This window comes from Arachis hypogaea, chromosome 20 (assembly GCF_003086295.3).
Source record: "Arachis hypogaea cultivar Tifrunner chromosome 20, arahy.Tifrunner.gnm2.J5K5, whole genome shotgun sequence".
Lineage (NCBI taxonomy): Eukaryota > Viridiplantae > Streptophyta > Magnoliopsida > Fabales > Fabaceae > Arachis > Arachis hypogaea.
Genome location: NC_092055.1, coordinates 30,854,460 through 30,876,989, shown reverse-complemented (window position 1 = coordinate 30,876,989; position 22,530 = coordinate 30,854,460). Strand labels below are relative to the sequence as shown.

The window sequence follows — 22,530 nt, the reverse complement described above, 5'->3', positions numbered from 1 at the left end:
ATCTTGTTTCATTCATGAAACTTACAGTGGCCTTAGATAGATCAGAGACTAGATTTGCTAAATTAGAAGCATTTTGTTCAGAGTTCTCTGTCTGTTGCTGAGTTGATGATGGACAAGGTTTGCTATTGCTAAACCTGTTTCTTCCACCATTATTAAAGCCTTGTTGGGGCTTTTGATCCTTCCATGAGAAATTTGGATGATTTCTCCATGTTGAGTTATAGGTGTTTCCATAAGGTTCACCTAAGTAATTTACCTCTGCTATTGCAGGGTTCTCAGGATCATAGGCTTCTTCTTCAGAAGATGCCTCTTGAGTACTGTTGGATGCAGCTTGCATTCCATGCAGACTCTGAGAAATCATATTGACTTGCTGAGTCAATATTTTGTTCTGAGCCAATATGGCATTCAGAGTATCAACTTCAAGAACTCCCTTCTTCATAGGCGTCCCATTACTCACAGGATTCCTTTCAGAAGTGTACATGAACTGGTTATTAGCAACCATGTCAATGAGTTCTTGAGCTTCTGCAGGCGTTTTCTTTAGGTGAATGGATCCACCTGCAGAAGTGTCCAGTGACATTTTTGATAGCTCAGATAAACCATCATAGAATATATCCAGGATGGTCCATTCTGAAAGCATGTCAGAAGGACACTTTTTGGTCAACTGTTTGTATCTTTCCCAAGCTTCATAGAGGGATTCACCTTCTTTCTGTCTGAAGGTTTGAACATCAGCTCTAAGCTTGCTCAGCTTTTGAGGAGGAAAGTACTTGGCTAAGAAAGCCGTGACCAGCTTATCCCAAGAGTTCAGGCTGTCTTTGGGTTGAGAATCCAACCATAATCTAGCTCTGTCTCTTACAGCAAAGGGGAAAAGCATGAGCCTGTAGACTTCAGGATCTACTCCATTAGTCTTAACAGTATCACATATCTGCAAGAATTTAGTTAAGAACTGAAAAGGATCTTCAGATGGAAGTCCATGAAACTTGCAGTTCTGCTGCATCAGAGAAACTAATTGAGGTTTCAGCTCAAAGTTGTTTGCTCCAATAGCAGGAATGGAGATGCTTCTTCCATGTAAATTGGAATTAGGTGCAGTAAAGTCACCAAGCATCTTCCTTACATTATTATTATTTTCGGCTGCCATCTCCTCTGCCTGTTCGAAAATTTCTGTAAGGTTATCTCTGGATTGTTGTATTTTAGCTTCTCTTAATTTTCTCTTCAGAGTCCTTTCAGGTTCTGGATCTGCTTCCACAAGAATGCTCTTATCTTTGCTCCTGCTCATATGACAAAGAAGAAGGCACAAAAAAATAATAATAATAATGGAGATCCTTTATACCACAGTATAGGGATCCCTGTGTGAGTGGAAGAAGAGGGGGAGACACAGAATGTAATATAATTGAAGAAACACAACTGTGAGGATGGAAGAGAGGTGAGATGAGATGTTAGGATATGAATGAATAAATAGAATGAGATGGGGGAGAGATAATTTTCGAAAATTGTTTTGAAAAAGAGTTAGTGATTTTTGAAAAATGGTTTTTTTGAAAAATGTTAGAAATTTTCGAAAATTTTTGAAATCAAAAATAAAAATAAAAATAATTAGTTAATTAAAAAGAAATTTTGAAAAAAGGGGGAAGATATTTTCGAAAATTAGAGAGAGAGAGTTAGTTAGGTGGTTTTGAAAAAGTTAAGAAACAAACAAAAAGTTAGTTAGTTAGTTGAAACAAATTTTGAAAAGATAAGAAGTTAGGAGGTTAGATAGGATATTTTGAAAAGATATTTTTGAAAAAGATAAGATAAGAAGATATTTTTGAAAAGATATGATAGAAATTAGTTTTTGAAAAAGATTTGAATTTTTAAAATCACAATCAATGACTTGATTCACAAGAAATCACAAGATATGATTCTAGAACTCAAAGTTTGAATCTTTCTTAACAAGCAAGTAACAAACTTCAAATTTTTGAATCAAAACATTAATTGATTATGTTATTTTCGAAAATTTGGTATAAAAATAAGAAAAAGATTTTTGAAAAATATTTTTTGAAATTTTCGAAAATAACTAAGAATTTTGAAAAAGATTTGATTTTTGAAAAAGATTTTGAAAAAGATAAGATTTTCAAATTGAAAATTTGATTTGACTCATAAGAAACAACTTGATTTTAAAAATTTTTGAAAAAGTCAATCCAAATTTTCGAATTTGATGAGAGAAAAAGGGAAAGATATTTTTTTGATTTTTGAAATTTTTATGAAAAACATGAAAAATATGCAATGCATGAAATTTTTAGATCAAAACAATGAATGCATGTAAGAATGCTATGAATGTCAAGATGAACACCAAGAACACTATGAATGTCATGATGAACATCAAGAACATATTTTTGAAAAATTTTTAATGCAAAGAAAACATGCAAGACACCAAACTTAGAAATATTTCATGTTTAGACTCTAAGAAACGAAAAATGCATATGAAAAACAATAAAAGACACAAAACAAAAAATCATCAAGATCAAACAAGAAGACTTACCAAGAACAACTTGAAGATCATGAAGAACACTATGAATGCATGAATTTTCGAAAAAATGCAAGATGCATATGCAATTGACACCAAACTTATAATATGACTCAAGACTCAAATAAGAACACAAAAATATTTTTGATTTTTATGATTTTCTAATTTTTTTTTGGATTTTTTCGAAAATAATATGAAAAAGAAAAAATAAGGATTCCAAAATTTTTAATATGAATTCCAGGAATCTTGCCATGTTAGTCTAAAGCTTCAGTCCAGGAATTAGACATGGCTCACTAGCCAGCCAAGCTTTCAATGAAAGCTCCAGTCCAAAACACTAGACATGGCCAATGGCCAGCCAAGCTTTAGCCTTTAACACGAGAGTATATTGCTCTTTGATAACAAATTGCAAGCCTCAGTCCAAAAGAATTTAGACATGACTTTACAGCCAGCCAGGCTTCACATGCTTCATGAAACACTAGAATTCATTCTTAAAAATTTTGAATAAATTTTTGAAAACATTTTTATTTTTTTCGAAAACAAGAGAAATTTTTTGAAAATATTTTTGAAAGATTTTTGAAAAAGTTTTGAAAAATAAAATAAAAAGAAAATTACCTAATCTGAGCAACAAGATGAACCGTCAGTTGTCCAAACTCAAACAATCCCCAGCAACGGCGCCAAAAACTTGGTGCACGAAATTGTGATCTCCAGGCTCGAACAAATCCTGGTAATGGCTCCAAAGCTTGGTGCTCTGATCTTAATTCATAATTGTCACAACTTCGATACAACTAACCAGCAAGTGCACTGGGTCGTCCAAGTAATACCTTACGTGAGTAAGGGTCGAATCCCACGGAGATTGTTGGTATGAAGCAAGCTATGGTCACCTTGTAAATCTCAGTCAGGCGGATATAAAATAATCATGGAGTTTTCGAATATTATATAATAAGATAGGGATAGAGATACTTATGTAAATCATTGGTGAGAATTTCAGATAAGCGAATGGAGATGCTTTTCGTTCCTCTGAACCTCTGCTTTCCTGCTATCTTCATCCAATCGGTCTTACTCCTTTCCATGGCTGGCTGTATGCAAGGGCATCACCGTTGTCAGTGGCTACATCCCCTCCTCTCAGTGAATAATATGCTCACGCACCCTGTCACGGCACGGCTATTCATCTGTCGGTTCTCGATCATGCTGGAATAGGATTCACCCTCCTTTTGCGTCTGTCACTAACGCCCAGCACTCGCGAGTTTGAAGCTCGTCACAGTCATTCAATCATTGAATCCTACTCAGAATACCACAGACAAGGTTTAGACCTTCTGGATTCTCTTGAATGCCGCCATCATTCTAGCTTACGCCACGAAGATTCTGGTTAGAAGATCTAAGAGATACTCATTCTAGCTTAATTCATGTAGAACAGAAGTGTTTGTCAGGCACACGTTCATAGGGGAGAATGGTGATGAGCGTCACACATAATCATCTCCTTCATCACGTTCTTGGGTGCGAATGGATATCTTAGAAGCGAAATAAGAAGAATTGAATAGAAAACAGTAGTACTTGCATTAATCTTTGAGGAACAGCAGAGCTCCACACCTTAATCTATGGAGTGTAGAAACTCTACCGTATGAAAATACATAAGTGAAAGGTCCAGGCATGGCCGAGATGGCCAGCCCCCTAAAACGTGATCAAAGGATCATAAGGTAATCCAAAGATGCCAAATACAATAGTAAAAGGTCCTATTTATAATAAACTAGCTACTAGGGTTTACATGAGTAAGTAATTGATGCATAAATCCACTTCCGGGGCCCACTTGGTGTGTGCTTGGGCTGGGCTTTGATTGTTACACGTGTAGAGGTCCTCCTTGGAGTTGAACGCCAGCTTTTGTGCCAGTTTGGGCGTTCAACTCTGGTTTTGGCTCCTTTTCTGGCGCTGGACGCCAGATCTGGGTAGAAAGCTGACGTTGAACGCCAGTTTACGTCATCTATTCTTGGCCAAAGTATGGACTATTATATATTTCTGGAAAGCCCTGGATGTCTACTTTCCAACGCAATTGGAAGCGTGCCATTTCGAGTTCTGTAGCTCCAGAAAATCCACTTTTAGTGCAGGGAGGTCAGAATCCAACAGCATCAGCAGTCCTTTTTCAACCTCTGAATCTGATTTCTGCTCAAGTCCCTCAATTTCAGCCAGAAAATACCTGAAATCACAGAAAAACACACAAACTCATAGTAAAATCCAGAAATGTGAATTTAACACAAAATCTATTAAAAACATCCCTAAAATTAACTAGATCCTACTAAAAACATACTAAAAACAATGTCAAAAAGCGTATAAATTATCCGCTCATCAATCACCCCTAGGGCCTAATATACGGATATCCACGAAATAAATGACTACACGACCCCACGACAGTCAGTCCCTCCTGACTAAACCGGGAACGCAAGTAGAGTCACAATACACGGCTCAAAGATACTTAAAACCAAACATGCCAAATTTACGGCCTAAACAGGCCTAAAAAGTTCAGAGTCATAACTTACGGCCACACGGCCAAAATATCAACAAAATTACAAAAGTTCTAAACATAATCAAAAGAAAAAAGAAGCCTACACGAGGTCAATGATTTGGCCATCACGGATAGTCTTGAACGCCCCCATCATGAACACGTCCACACCCGGCGCAAGGACTAAAACCTGGGCCCTCATCGTCTCCTCGGTAGCAGCAATGGCACCCTTCACATCCGCCAGAAACTCTACCTTTTCCTTCTTCAAACCCTCGGCCTCGACCTCCAGGACTGCAACCTTAGCCTTCAAAACATTCACCTCATCAAGGAGCACAGCAGCCCGAGACTCGGCATTGGAAGCCCGCTTACACTCCACCCCAGCTGAGACAGCAGCGAAGTCTCGACCTCGGACAGATGGAGGATCTCAGTACCCGCCTCCTAGGATGACTTCATGGCCTTCTCCTTAGCCACCTGCGCAGCCTCAAGCTGCTCCTTCAGCTTAGCCGCCTCAGCCTGGGAATGGCGAAACTTCTTGTCCAAAAGGCCGACCTGGGCCATCATAAGCTCAGCCTTCCGAACAATAACAGCGGATCGGTAGAGGGAGCGATAGACAGACTTGGCCTGGAAGGCCACGTCACAGTCATAAAAAACCCCTCAGTACCGGGAATAAGATGCTGGTCAATAAACGCCGAAGCATCGAAGATCCGATCCATCACAGAAGGCACAGTACCCTCCTCCTCCAGATTTTCACTACTAACCTCCTCGGGCCTCTTCCACTTCCAAGAAGCCTCGGCCACTGAAACCACAACTACCTCATCCTCGGGAGCGTCCACGTGACCCGGGGAAACCCGAGCTTCAACCCTCGCCCCAGTCGAGATCACCTCTTGCGAAATAACCCGGGAGTCCGTGGCTTGTTGAGACCCCAGGGTGGAAAGAGCAACCGAAGATGCCTCCTCCCGATCCATAGCAGCCTTGAGTCTCGCCAGCGAAGTCAAGCCACCAGCTATCTCAACTGAAAAGGGAAAGAAAAAACATAAGTCCCAAACTCGGCAACACGCTAAAGAAAAAAAACCCACACACCAACATATGACCGGAAAGCCATAGGGTCCCCCATAACATCTCGAGGATTCAATGGTCGTTCCCTGAACAAATGCCAGAGGACGGAGGCAATGTCCTTATCCTACGGAGTCAATCCATCATAAATAACTCTCGTCAACACCGATGAGGTTGAGCCCTAAATGACATATATCCTTTTTATGCTTTCCCTCCTTGGTCGGGAGGGTACATAAGAAAAGAAAGAGAAAAATGGGAACGGAGACCAGAAGCTCGAAAAATTCGCACACAAGCTCAAACGTACGAACAGCCGCCCAACTATTCGGATGAAGCTGAGACGGCGCTACGGAACACTGACTCAGCAACGCCTAGACAAAAGGCGAAAACGGAAGCCGCACGCCAAGTCGAGTGAACATCGATTCATAGACCCACATCCAATCCGGGACGGTCGGTGAATCGAGGTTCAGGTAGCAAACCCTCTCATCAACATCGGGGAGGGCGAGCTCATACTGACGCTCCGCATCACCGCTTCTGATCACGGAGCATTTGGAGATTCGCCTCCATCATCCGTGATGGAACCCCCCAAACGCCGCTAGTCACCCAAGCATAGCGGGAGGGAACACCCCTGGAAGGAGCTATTGGAGCACCCACACCCTCATTCCTTCACCAATGCATACCTAAAACAAGGAGGAGCACCACCGTCAGCCTACTAACACTACGCAGAAGCAGAAAGGATAACAAAAAACCTATCACCTACTACCAATCCACGTAGTGGTGCTCAGTCCCTCCAAAATGTAAAACCACTACCCCCACCCAAAACACAGTACCAGAAAGCAGCAGGCAACAATACATGGCAAAAATAGGAAAACAAACACCACAGAGTAACAAAAGGCAAAAGGAAACCAATCTGGTATTGTGAAACGTAAACTTGAAGAGTGTTAAAGTAGGGAAGCAGAAACACAACCACGGAGAGATAAAACAACACCAGAGCAAAAGGGAAAGCGAAGGAAGTATCACAGAGAAAAACCAAGAAATGAGACGAACGAGGGAAGGAAGAATAGGAACCAAAACGGTTTAAAAACCAACAAAAGGACAAAAATACCCCAAGGAACAAACAGAGCGTGAAGGGTAAAATCGAAAAGCAACCCAAACGTCCCCTCGCAATAAATGCTCTCTTGGAAAATGAAACTGACAAGCACGCCTCAGAAAATGCAACGGACACAAGGATACAGAAGGGTCGCGTCAAATCAAACGACCAGGCGAAACTCGACTTAGCCTCAAAACCCGGGACCAACACGCCGATCTCCCCCTGCTAAATCCATCGAACGACGATCCGAGAAACCGAAGAAGGCCACAAACGGCAAAAACTGTATCCTCCAGCGACAGACCGACCTTACTCGCTCTCCCGCTGTGGGGGCAACTGTTATGGATCTAGCCCACGGATCCTACACCCAGAACGGTCTCAGAACCCGACTACCCGGGATCTGACCCGCTCTGCCTATCTAGAAGGCCCGGAACCAGTCCATTAAAGCTCCTAACCAACTTTCGAATTCAAGCATCTCCCTTATCTTAGCCAAACAAGATAAGATAAGATAACTACCATCACCTATAAATAGAGGACCCAGGTCCCTCCAGGTATTCATTCATTCCACACACATCTTACTCCTCTTAGATCCATTCTGACTTGAGCATCGGGGTGTCTTTGCAGGTACCACCCCCCCATCGTTCCAGTAAAAGAATCCGGCATCCGTCTCAACCTGCAAGTTTCCGATCCATATCTCAACCCGTATTGGAGGCATCCAGTACACTACTCGATCTTATAGAGGTCAGACACAATGTCAAACAACTCAACTCTACTTATCTAAACAAATAACTAATTCTTAAGATATCTCCCATTTATCTAGAAGGAAGATCTCAACAACTTTTTTAGAAAAAGAAAACGGTCATCCACTATCAAAGGTGGAACTACTACTCTAAAAGGTGGTTATCTACCCAACTATAAATACACTGATACTCTCAAGTATATTCAGGACTCATCAATCTATAAAAAAACATTCTTTAAACCCTTGCTAACTTAATAAGCATTAGAGTCCTTTATAGGTACCACCTCCACCTCCTCAGAAGAAACTCGAACAGCAGTACCTCGGCACCTACAGAAGTTGGACGCTGCCACAAAAGGAGTCTGGACCTCACGTTCAAGCGCAAAAAGCAACCCATCAACCACGATTTTTCCATCAACCACGATCATATTAGAATTGATAAAGGAGAGGTCTACCTCGAGAGCTATAATTTAAAACTAAGCCTTCAGGTTCTCAACTAATTCATGCATCCCTGAGTTATAGTCTCCTCCAAATCTTCATACTTCTCTCTTGACTTGGTGACCTCATCCACCAAATTCAGCTTTTTCCCGAAGACCCTGGTATAGCTCTCCTCATTGAGTTCTACCATATAAATTAAACAATAGTAAAAATAATAATTTTAAAAAATTTGAAAGATTTAAATTTTAAAATAAGTAATATATTATTTAGTGATATTTAAAATATTAAATTTTTAAATATATAATCAACAATAATTTGATAAACTCATTTAAAAAAAATTTACTATAAAAAAATTACAATTTAAAAATGTAAACTTTTTAGAGTATAAATGACAAAATAATTTTATAATAATTTAATTATTTTTATTATTTTATGTAAAGAAAATTTTGTTTTATTAAGGTCTAAAAAATAATATTGAAATTAATACTATAAAAAAATATTTCAAATTTAATATTACGAAGAAAAATAAAAAAATATATAAGGACTAATTTGATTAATTTTTAAAATTTTAGGGATGGAAATAACTAATGTCTAGATTTTCAAGAACTATTTTTATTATAAATAACTTTTTTACATGTCAAGTGACACGTGACATGCTATGTGTAACTGACCTAATACGTGTGACATGTGGCATTAATTTATCACGTCATCATCATGCCATATGACACTTAACAAGACACGTCATCATTTAACTATCGGAAGGACCAATTTGATTTATGTTTTATCTTTTAATGACTAACATGACTAAATATTATTTGAGGACTAATTTAAAAAAGGTGTTTGCTTCGGTACGACGATAAATTTATACGTACCGATATAATAAAAATGTGGACAAATTAAAACACGACATGTGGATTATATTTTCTACGTCAATAATTATTTTTCTTTTTTAAATACATATCATATCAATGATTTTACTAAATCACCCTTATATTTTAATAAAATTAAAAAATGAATTTTATTTAATTTTTATAAAAAAATTTAAATATTTTTTTTTTGGTATTGGACAAAAACAATCCTAATCCTTTTAATTTAATCAAAATTCAATTAATTTTAGTTTTATAATTTTAAATCTGAATCAATTTAAAAATCAAAACCAAAATACATTTCATTATTTATAATTGATTCCACCGTCGCCGTTATGTCCCTCCGGAAGATTATTCTCCGATGTCACCAATGCAGCATTGGCAGCAGCTCTCGTGATGTTGATGGAGCCGCCATGTGTCTCTTGAATTTGGCCCACAAGATTGGAGCTTTGAAGGTGTTGATGGCCACAGCGATCAAAAGGTGGTTTTTGTAACGACGTTGGAACCATCGCGATGATCGAAGGAAAGATATAGCGGGAGATTGTTGAAGCTGAAAGGGGAGATTGAAAGACGATCAAAAACGTCTTCTAGGGTTTGAATCTCAAATTTTTCATTATTCATAATTGAATCAGGATGATGAAATATATTTTGGTTTTGATTTTTAAATTGATTCAGATTTAAAATGATAAAATTAAAGCTAATTAAATTTTGATTAAATTAATATAATTAGGATTGTTTTTGTCCAATACTAAAAAAAATTTTAAATTTTTTTATAAAAATTAAATAAAATTTATTTTTAAATTTTATTAAAATATAAGGATGATTTAGTAAAATCATTAATATGATATGTATTTAAAAAAAATAATTATTGACGTGAAAAATATAATCCATATATCGTGTTTTAATTTATCCACATTTTTATTATATCAATACGTATAAATTTATCGTCATACCGAAACAACCACCTTTAAAAAATAAATAATTTTTTAAGAACGAATTAAACTATTAATCTAATTAAAACCTTGAACACTAAATCATCTTTAAAGATAAGAATTTTATTGTATAAATGATCAAGCGACTCAAAAAAAAAAAGAAACTTGCAATTTTAATCGTTATGAAGATATAAACACTTGGTATTTATCTCAACAACAAAACTGATCCAATGTTAACAATAAACCAAAATTAAAGTTTTTTTAATGGTGCAATCATAAATGGTTATGATATATTGATATCACTTGTTGGAGCTTTTTAGATTCTTTAATTCTAAAATTATCCATGTTAAATTATTAAATAAAAATATTAGAAAGTAAAAATATACTTAAATTTATAAGCATGATTGAAATAGTGTGATTTTATGATATTTTTCAATCAAAGTCTTCTATATCTCTGGTAGAATTAAATCATAATTTTTCTTATGAAAAAAAATTACAAAAGTGACTTTGATGTATTATTAGAAAGCGAAACTCTGAAGTTATTATTTATATTTGAGTGTTGCACTCATTAAATTCTAAAATCCAAATAAAATAGTATCTCTAATTTTATTTTTATTTAATTCTAAATCAAAATAATAATAAATTATTTGATTCATTATTTATAATAATAAATAAGATCACTATTATATAAATTATTTAATTTAAGGGCAATTTACCTAAATAAAATGGTTGGGAGAAATCTTTACTCAAATGCGACAACTGCAATTCCTTTACTTGCGTGTCCTCATTTATTATTATGTAAACCGTGGTAAGTTACTACGTTTTACTTTTTACACATCAACCGTGGCAGGTAAGCACGGTTTATGAAGTAACCAAGATGAGCATAAACCGTGGTAACTAAGCACGGTTTATGTAAAGAGAACTTTGATCATAAAACCTTGTTACTTCCCACGGTTTATGAAAGGATATGCAAATGCAAAAACCTTTGTTACTTGCCACGGTTTATGAAGAGAAAAATTCTATATATATGAGTGAGATTCAAGCTGTTGAAGAGAAGTATTTTACAATGGTAAGTGAGGAAGAGAGCTAAATAATAAGGGCAAATCACACTATTAAACCAGAATGGAGGAGACATGATTCAACCAAAGCAAAAAATGTAACATGGATCAACCAGAAGCGTGTTTTTATATAATTCGAATCAAACTAATTCGAATTACAAACCAACAGTAATTCGAAGTTGATCAATTCGAAATATGCAGCCAAAATTCGTACGTAATTCGAACCTATTTGATTCGAATTATGCATGCAGGTTGACCCATGGTAGGTCGAACTACACTCATTCGAATTATAAGGGATGCAATTCGAATTACACTAAAAAAATAAAATTATCTAGAATATTGGACCAATTCAATGTTAATCAGATTTTTTATTTCTATTATAAAATATAAAAAAATTTAATTCTAAAAAAAATCATGTTATTTTTTAGGATTTAATTTTTTTATTGTGTTTTCATAAAGTTTGCACAAAATTCACCTATCACATTGACTAAACTTATTTATTTACGTAAAATTTGTTTATGGACTCAGCAAACTTGTTTACGTTTTAATACGATTTAAATTGTATTAGTATATTTTTATTTTTAATTAATTTAATTTTATTTAAATAATTATATTTTTAAATTATAAAATTTGTATTAGTTTGTAATTTATAATTTAAATAGATATAGTTTGTAATTCTCATAAACTGTGGAACCTAGCACGGTTTCTACCCACGTTATTCATGCATAATCCATGCATAATAAAGTAAAGAAATTGCAATTGTCGCATTTGAGTAAAGATTTCTCCCAACCATTTTATTTAGGTAAATTGCCCTTAATTTAAAACAACTTAATTTTGTAATATATATATATATATATATATATATATCATAAATAAATTAATAATTTCTAACATAAACAATTTAAAATTTTTAATAGAGGAATGTTAGGGGTCAGCAACTTTTGTGATTTGTAGCCATCAAATAGCCATCAATGAGTTTTAATGGTGTGAGATTGGTGTGAGATTTCATCCAATAGCTCACTTTTTTTTACTGGTTACATGCTAGCCAGAATTTAACAAAATTGCTGACCCCTAGATTTTTTCTTTTTAATAATCTCTAAAATTTTAATTCAATTTGAATTCTTAATGGAGTTACATATTATTGATAAAAGTTTGATTAGCATCATAAAGGCAGTAATTGATAAGACAGTAAAAGATTGAAAACGTGGAGACAAGATGCTAATATCGTAGAAGCATTATATTGCAAAGAATCTAACATTGGTATAGTATAATATGTTATTGATTAATATTCTAGACATATGCATATGACATATACGTGAAAATATGTCGCATAAGATCCATAGATGTGATGAGATATCAACATATATACTGTCCACTCCACTGCAGGAACCTTTTCTAACTTTTTTTTTGGGCACTCGATTGACCTTAGCTTCATATACTCTTAATTAGATTAGTAACCTGTATCAATCGACAGATACTACTTTTATGCAGGGTAGAAATTCTAGGCATTTATATATTAATTGATTAAACACAAAGATGCTCAAAGGACAAAAAAAATATATTATACATTAACATAATCAAAGTCTATATGATTATATATGAATGGATATTAGAGAATCAATTTTTCTTATTCCAAAAATGTGCAAAAGAAGAATCCAAGATATATCACACTCATCCCATCACTTAGTGGGGTATATATATAGTCAGTATTCACCTAGTTGTCACATGTAATATAAGCACATATCTGCATACTAAGCTAGCTATCTTAGATGTTTTCACCTTTTGCAATTCAATGTGTGTTTTTTCCATAATAATAATTCTTCTTCTAGGTAGAGTAGACAGGGAGTGAGACAGGTATCTGAAAAGAAGAAAAAATTTTGGTTTGTGGTACATGATATTTGAGAGTAGTGGAATGAGCCTGAGAAAGAAAAGGGATTTACTATTTTTGTTTGTTTTGATGATATAATTGAATTTTTTTTTTCTTTTATTTTTGGTAAAGCGATTCCCGGAGAATCTTGGCACAAATCTTTGACAGTTAAGCAGTAGAGAGAGAAGGAGGAGGCAGGGGTCCCCTTACAAATAGGTGTCTGTACCACTCATCACTACAATTAATAACATACCACATCATAGGCACAGCAAAGCACCATCTTGAATTCTTAAGCAAAGGAAAGGCATCATCATCTCATCACATGGCAACAACCTCAGTGCGCGTCAAAGAAGCTGTGCTCGTCACACCTTCTGACCCCACACCAACTGGGATTCTCCACCTCTCCGCTCTCGACTCCCAACTCTTTCTTCGCTTCACCGTTGAATATCTATTTGTTTACAGGCGATCCTCTGCCCTCGACCAGCCTGCCACCGTGTCACGTATGAAGTCGGCATTGGCAAGGGCGCTCGTTCCGTACTATCCCTTTGCCGGCCGAGTTCGCTCCAGGCCGGACGTCCCCAGCCTCGAGGTAGTCTGCCGGGCACAGGGCGCACTCTTCATCGACGCCTGCTCTGATGTCTACACTGCCAATGATTTTGAGAAGGCTCCCAAAACGGTTACACAATGGAGGAAGCTCTTGTCACTCTATGTTCCCGACGTTCTCAAAGGATCGCCGCCACTCGTCGTTCAGCTCACGTGGCTTGCCGATGGAGCCGCCGCAGTTGGCGTCGGAATCAACCACGCCCTCTGCGATGGCATAGGAAGCGCTGAGTTTCTCAACTACTTCGCTAATTTAGCTTCCCAAAGGTTTGGCCCTCGCGATTCTGATCTGAAGCCCAAGCCCGTCTGGGATCGCCACATCATGAACCCGCCGTCAAAGAAGAACGAGCGGGCTAACACGTATAACCACCCTGAGTTTGCACGGGTTCCCGATCTCTGCGGGTTTTTGAACAAGGTCACCACCGGGCTCAGGCCCACCTCCATTGTGTTCAACAAGAGGCGCATCAACGAGCTCAAGGGAGTAGCCCGTTACTCGAGCGAGTCGTCATCATCGTACACGTCTTTTGAGGTGCTAGCGGCCCATGTGTGGAGGAGCTGGGCCCGAGCATTGGGCTTTCCACCAAACCAGCAACTGAAGATTCTCTTTAGCATTAACGTGCGGAACCGGGTGAAACCGAACCTTCCAGAGGGTTACTACGGGAACGCGTTCGTTCTTGGGTGCGCACAGAGCAGTGCAAAGGAGCTTGTAGAAAAAGGAATCGGGTACTGTTCGGGCCTGGTGAAACGGGCCAAGGAGAGGGTGGATGGAGAGTACGTTAGGAGGGTGAGTGAGTTGGTGTCCGAGTGGAGGGTGAGTCCTGACCCTGTTGGTGTGCTCATAGTTTCTCAGTGGTCTCGTTTGGGCCTTGAGAGGGTTGAGTTTATGGGCCGGCCCATTCATGTTGGGCCCATATGCTGGGATAGATACTGCTTGTTTCTTCCGGTGAGGGATGAGACGGAGAGTGTCAGGGTTGCCGTGGCTGTCCCTGCCGCCGCCTTTGACAGCTACCATCGCTTTATTGCAGAATCCACTTCATGATACGCAACTCTTTTTTCCTGTTCTGACTTCTGTAATTATTTTGTCTTTTTTCTTTTCAAGTCAAGAAACCTTAAAATTTGCAGTTACTCTCATTTAATGATGTCCTTTTCTTTTGCATGAGCCGTGGCAATTGGTAATTAAAACCCGTGAATCCGAAAATCATTGAAATTGTTAATTTTTAATCAATGATTAGGTACTTAATTACTAACTGTTAAGCAGTCTCTTAAACTGTTGTCGGAGAGGTGTGACATAGTTGTCACAATCGAATTGGTCATCGATTCCAAATAAATAAAAAACAATTTTGCTATATAACCAACAAAGATTCTATCAACTTCTGTCAGTTCTTATTTATGATTGTATTTAATGGAAGTGTCTTTGGGAATGTATCTAATGAAAGTGTCTTTTTTATGGATGTGTCTAATAGAAGTGTCTTTGTAGATGTGTCTCATAGATACATGTGTCTCCTTATACATGTATTTTCTAGTGAAAATGTCTTTGATCGAATTGAGAAGGTAGAAACGAGATAGAGGGAGCGCGCTATGGTGGACGGTGGCAATGCAGATCGTGAGAGGAAAGGTGCCACAGTGGTCCTGCAGAGGAGAAAATTGCGCATGCAAAGCACGCATTGCGGCGATGGGAATTGGTTGCAGATGGCACCAGCACTGCCCAGAGAATCGTGGGTGGGGTGGATGCCGCAACGGCGGTGCAGACGCGAATCACTGCACGCATTCTGAGCAGTGCAACTAACGGCGCGATGCAGCAACGGCAGCTTCACAGGGAGGGGGTTCCGCATGGCGGTGAAGACGATAGTGGTGAAAGCTCCACGACTTGATGACGAAGACGATAGTGGCGGAGGGGATGCGACGCGGCGATCGCAGAGGCGTAATGTGGGCAAGCATGCTTGGCACGTCGTGCAGGGACAGCAATGGTGGAGGCAGAGGATGCAAGCCGGGGTGAGGGAGAACGCAGAGGGGTTGCTGCGGAAGAGGGTTGGGTGACACCTTCCTAAATTCATGTTGCAGCTCTCCTTGGCACGGTTACAAATTCTTATAATTCAAATTTTTTTATTAATTTAGGTCAATTCAATGCTAATTGTAATTAAAATATAATAATTAATTATTATTGGCAATAAGTTGGCAGATAATATATTGGTACCCTATACTTTTTCAATAAAAAATAAAAATAGTCAAAGACTTAAAATTAAAATTTAAAATACATATATTTATTTTTTTTGAACCAAAGAAAGCTCAACACAATAATGTGGAGCAAACGGAAGCACTACATAAAATTACATAAAAATCCTGAAATTTCCGGCATTGTCATCAACAATCAAAAGGATTACTATTGGCCCATTCTTTGTAGCTCAGAATCGTCTTCCTGATTACGAACTCAACACCTGCTTCCTTGTTATTGAAGATCCTAACATTGTGTTCCACTCAAATGTTCCAAATCATTGCAAAGAACCTTGTAAGCCACTTCTTCTGATCTTGTTTTCGCTTATGCCTACCGATCCACCTCTCAAACAATTCCCTTATAGTTCCAAGAATAGTCCAAACTTCACCGAAAGACCTCAACCGAAACACTTCCCTCAATAAAATACATATATTTATTAACATTTGAAATACCTAAAATTAAGATACTTCCAATCACATCTTGACTTGATACATTTATTTGCTGTAAATTAAACTTACATAGTTATTAAAAGAAGTAAGATAAACACGTTTCTGTAAAGAAACTCATGTTTGATATTCTGTCATAAAATATAGTATTTTTTAACATATATAGCTTCGAACAAGATCATACTCACCCTTTTCTAAGAGCATTTAACAAAATATTTATTAGGTTTTGCAAACCTTAGCTTCAAACCAAATAGATTATAAGCGTTATAATCATAAGACTGATAGAAAAAAAAATGAAGCACACAAACATTATGAAAAATAGTGGCATTGAAGCATTTCATCAAACATCAGTTGAGAAAAGATATTTCTAACACAATCATGTCCTAATATATTTCAACACAACAGTCATTTAGCTAAAATAGAAACTAGACATATAACAAACAATTATTATAATTAGTGAGTAGTGACAAATTTCAAGTCATTCACCTCGTTTTAATTGCTCCAGCAATGTGAAAAATGAAATTAAAGACCTAGAAAAAAAACAGAGATCCAAATAAAAAAATGAAGGAAGAAGGAGCAGAACCAATGATAGATGGTGATGATGAAAGAACGCGGGCAGAGATGAGAAAAACCAAACTATGCAGCAGCGACATCAAAACAAAGATTGGCGAAGGGGATGCAGCAGGGACGGTAACCAACACTAAACGACGACGCGACGACGACGACAAACTCACACGAGCAACAAGACGCGACGATGCAGTGTAGGAAAGCCATAAACGGAGGCGACGACGCAGTGATGGAGACACACAAGAGCCGACAAGACAAGGCAAAGGAGTCGGTGATCATTACAACAACCATGCAGTGGCGGTGCCCAATGATTTTTTTTTAGTGTGAGACAGTGAGAGAGTGCCTCTAGAAGGCGAGGCTGAGTGAGATTGAGAGAGATGAATGGATTCTTCGATCATTTAGGTTAGGAATTTTTTTCAAAACCAACAAATTGACATCGTTTAGGGGGGGATAGTAGGTTAAAAAAACATCAGTTTTTTTTTCTTCTATGGTCAGATTTCTCAGTCGGACCGACTTTATAATGAGTTCATCGATTTTCGATCAAACCAGTAAATTCAGTCTGATTTTGATAGCTATGAATATGACACTCTCACACACTTAATTACGATATCCTTTTTTAAATGTCCATTGATAAAAGATATTTGCAAAAATATAAAAAATTAATATAAAATAATTTAAAATTATTTTTTATATTTTTAATTATTATTTATTATATTTTGTATTTTTTGATTATTAGAATAATCGAATAATATTAAATATAATAAATATGTAATTATAAATATTACTTACGTAAATTAAATAAAATAAAATAACTTTAAATTATTGTCTTTCTAATATTATCGTTAAATAATCGATTCCACCATTTTATATTTACCTATATTGAATATGCATAATTAAAAATATTTTAATAAATAAAACAGTAGAACTCATTTTTTTTATTAGTTAAAATTTAAAAACGTACCTCTAAAAATTCAAGAATTATACATTTAAATTTCATATTCGTTTGATAATTGATTTTTTTTCTACGTATTTAATATGGAGTAAAATTAATTGCATATTGAAAGTCACAAAACACCATTACGAAGGAATAAGGAGATGCTAAAGTCATTTTAGGAGATTTGTAGCAACACCGCCAAAAACAATAGTAATAATAATGGGTTAGAATCTGTTTAATTCCTCTCAAATGATCTTCATGTGGTATGAGGTATTGCATTGTGTAAAAAAAATTTGCAAACCTTATTCAAGCTTATTAATTAACTAAATGGTACTATCTTTTATCCAAAAATATATCTGGAAACATGCTGACTTGTATAGAGTATAATATGAATTATATTCACGTAGAATTTTGAGTAAATTTTATACGAATTTATCTATTTCTTTTAAATATTATAAATAAAAGGTTTAACATCTTTTTAAAGTATGTCATTGAATTTTAATTTTTATATCTTTTGTATTTCAACTGATTTGATTGTTGGAATCTCTCACAAATATACTTGATCTATAGAAACGTTAATCTAAAATAAGAAAATTATTCACCATAATCCTATATTTTATTCTTATAAATTTATGTTCTATGATTATAATTATGAGAGGTAATTTTTCACCTTCCAAATACTAAATATGGAGTTTTCCATAAATAGAAGTAGTTACTCACCTAATGAACTAATTAAGATCCATGATAACTAGTATTATAGCTAACTACGCAGCTCATAAATACTTGTACTAATTGTATGATCTATAATTCTATATAATACATCTTTAATTTTAACAAGCCCGAGAAATCTCTATAAGCCAAGATAGTTTATTATGTCTCTCAGCAATCGCTTTTATTTATTACTCACATCATAAACATGGTATGGAAATTATTTATAAAAATCTTTTTCCTTAAAAAAGTGGATCGTGTCTAATTTGATATTCAGCAAGAGATATGAATGGCGTATGGTAGAGACATTTTAAATCTAGCATCATATATATTCGTTATCTATTTTAATAATTTGGTGCATGTACATCATCATCTTATGCAGACAAAGGGCATCGATGACTTGATTACTTAATTCCAAATAATTATGTAGTTTGTTTTGACAATCTTAGATATACTCGATGCTAAACGGGTTTGTTTGACTTTGAATGTTATCATGTTTAGTATATGTGACAATTAATTTGGTTGGCCAGTAGTTACTTTAATCGTCTGTTTAGACGATTCAAATTAGATTCATAGTGAATTAATCATTGATTTAGGAGATATTATGAAAAAAAATGTGTAATATATTTGACATAAATCACATTAATATATGATTATTATTACAATAAATATAGCGGCAAAATTGTACAGAAAGAATGCACTGTTAGTTATTTTGATAATTATTCCTTGTCTCTCTTCTCTTATTCTATGCTAGATGTTTTCTTTAAATTCCATGTGAATGATCCTTAAGGTGCCTTAAGATAAGATTAGGAAGGATTCTTCAGATAGAATATTATATACTAAATTATGAATGTCTACTAACTAACAACCCCCCGCCCCCTCCCCAACCCAGAAATAAATAAATAAATAAAAATAATTAGCATGTACTGATTTTTTTATCAGTTATAAACTTACACCAAAAGAAATAAATAATTAAATTTTAAATCTATTATATATTTTTAATTTTACCATCAAAATGTACCACATGTCACTTTCTCATTGTAATTAGAATCAAATTTTTCTCTCCAAAATCTATTATATATTTCTAATTTTACAACCAAAATGTGCCACATATCACTTTCTCATTGCAATTGGAATCAAATCTATCTCTCCAAAATCTATTATATATTTATATATATATCTCTAATTTTACAACCAAAATATGCCACATGTCACTTTTTCATTGCAATTGGAATCAAATCTTTCCCTCCAAAATTAAGAAATTATCCTCTCCTCTTTATTAATTTTACAACCAAAATATGTCACATGTCACTCTCTCATTATAATTGAAATTAAATCTTTTCCTTCAAAATTAAAGAATTCTTCCCTCCTCCTTACTAATTTTACAACCAAAATATACCATATCCCGTATGTCACTCCCTCATCGCAATTGAAATCAAATCTTTCCCTCCAAAATTAAAGAGTTCTCCCCTCCTCCCACTACGAGAGGCGGAGGATACTGGCCAAAAATTGCCGGCCGTTCATCCAATTGCCGCAGATAACAGATATACCAGCCATTGTAATTCCACTGCCGCATCATTTGATTGATTAGCGGCTACTGCATGAAGAACCGCCGGTAATCAGAACCTTTATATCAATTTTCATTTATTCAATCTCTTTTTTATCTTATAACCAACACCCCCTCCCTTAACATCTGCCGAAATCCCTAATCCCTAATCCCTGCTCTACTCTGCACCTCTGCGTGGTTATGGAGTCGCGCGACTGCCATCCATCCTTTTCTCCCCGGCGTCAACCTTTTGCCTCTCCTCCACAAGCACAATGCGTGAAATCTCTGCTTCCTCCTCCACGGTGTGCAAAATTCGTAGTCTCCGCTCCACTGTGCGATTCTGTGTCGTCGTGGAGTCGACCTCGTGGCTGCCCATTGGTGCACGAAATTGTGATCATCAACAATGGCGCCAAAAACTTGGTGCTCTCAAACGTGAATCACACTTTGTCACAATTTCGCACAACTAACTAGCAAGTGCACTGAGTCGTCCAAGTAATAATCCTTACGTGAGTAAGGGTCGATCCCATGGAGATTGTCGACTTGAAGCAAGCTATGGTCATCTTGTAAATCTTAGTCAGGAGGATTCAAATGGTTATGGAGTTTAAGGTGATGAAAATAAACATAAAGTAAAGATAGAGATACTTATGTAATTCATTGGTGGATTTCAGATAAGCGTATGAAGATGTTTTGTCCCTTTCGTCTCTCTGCTTTCCTACTGTCTTCATCCAATCATTCATACTCCTTTCCATAGCAAGCTGTATGTTGGGCATCACCGTTGTTAATGGCTACAATCCCGTCCTCTCAGTGAAAATGTTCAACGCACTCTGTCACAGCACAGCTAATCATCTGTCGGTTCTCGATCATGTCGGAATAGAATCCAATGATTCTTTTGCGTCTGTCACTAATGCCCAACACTCACGAGTTTGAAGCTCGTCACAGTCATTCAATCCTTGAATCCTACTCGGAATACCACAGACAAGGTTTAGACTTTCCGGATTCTCAAGAATGGCCGCCAATGGATTCTAGCTTATACCACGAAGATTCTGATTAAGGAATCCAAGAGATACACACTCAATCGAAGGTAGAACGGAGGTGGTTGTCAGGCACACGTTCATAGGTGAGAATGATGATGAGTGTCACGGATCATCACATTCATCAAGTTGAAGAACAAGTGATATCTTAGAACAAGAATAAGCTGAATTGAATAGAAGAACAATAGTAATTGCATTAATACTCGAGGTACAGCAGAGCTCCACACCTTAATCTATGGTGTGTAGAAACTCTACCGTTGAAAATACATAAGAACAAGGTTCAGGCATGGCCGTGAGGCCAGCCCCCAAAACGTGATCTAAGATAGCATAAGACTACTCAAAGATGAAAATACAATAGCAAAAGGTCCTATTTATAGAGAACTAGTAGCCTAGGGTTTACAAAAATTAGTAATTAATGCAGAAATCTTCTTCCGGGCCCACTTGGTGTGTGCTTGGGCTGAGTATTGAAGAAATTTCGTGTAGAGACTTCTCTTGGAGTTAAACGCTAGCTTTTGTGCTAGTTTGGGCGTTTAACTCCAGCTTTTGTGCCAGTTTTGGAGTTAAACGCCAGAATTCTTGAGCTGACTTGGAACGCCTGTTTGGGCCATCAAATCTCGGACAAAGTATGGACTATTATATATTGCTGGAAAGCACAGGATGTCTACTTTCCAACGCAATTGAGAGCGCGCCAATTGGGCTTCTGTAGCTCCAGAAAATCCACTTTGAGTGCAGGGAGGTCAGAATCCAACAGCATCTGCAGTCCTTTTTCAGCCTCTGAATAAGATTTTTGCTCAGGTCCCTCAATTTCAGCTAGAAAATACCTGAAATTACAGAAAAACACACAAACTCATAGTAAAGTCAAGAAGAGTGATTTTTATTTAAAAATTAATAAAAATATAATAAAAACTAATTAAAATATACTAAAAACAATGCCAAAAAGCGTATAAATTATCTGCTCATCACAACACCAAACTTAAATTGTTGCTTGTCCCCAAGCAACTGAAAATCAAATAGGATAAAAAGAAGAGAATATACAATGAATTCCAAAAACATCTATGAAGATCAGTATTAATTAGATGAGCGGGGCTTTTAGCTTTTTGCTTCTGAACAGTTTTGGCATCTCACTTTATCCTTTGAAGTTCAGAATGATTGGCATCTATAGGAATTCAAAATCCAGATAGTGTTATTGACTCTCCTAGTTAAGTATGTTGATTCTTGAACACAGCTGCTTTATGAGTCTTGGCCGTGGCCCTAAGCACTTTGTTTTCCAGTATTACCACCGGATACATAAATGCCACAGACACATAACTAGGTGAACCTTTTCAGATTGTGACTCAGCTTTGCTAGAGTCCCCAATTAGAGGTATCCAGGGTTCTGAAGCACACTCTTCTTTTTGCTTTGGACCTCGACTTTAACCGCTCAGTCTCAAGTTTTCACTTGACACCTTCACGCCACAAGCACATAGTT

The 22,530-nt window shown here is 36.5% G+C and overlaps 1 protein-coding gene and 1 non-coding gene across 2 annotated transcripts; both read left to right on the top strand.

The window, feature by feature from the left end:
* Positions 1 to 628: 628 nt before the first annotated feature.
* Positions 629 to 736, top strand: LOC112787340 (small nucleolar RNA R71). Its single transcript, XR_003194758.1, has one exon. It is a non-coding gene; the product is annotated as a small nucleolar RNA R71 (small nucleolar RNA).
* A 12,146-nt stretch (positions 737 to 12,882) lies between these two features.
* On the top strand, positions 12,883 to 14,750 carry LOC112783640 (alcohol acyltransferase 9). The gene has a single exon (XM_025826674.3). The coding sequence runs from the start codon at positions 13,342 to 13,344 to the stop codon at positions 14,656 to 14,658; it is 1,317 nt and encodes a 438-aa protein (XP_025682459.1). The 5' UTR covers positions 12,883 to 13,341; the 3' UTR covers positions 14,659 to 14,750.
* The last annotated feature ends 7,780 nt before the right edge of the window (positions 14,751 to 22,530 follow it).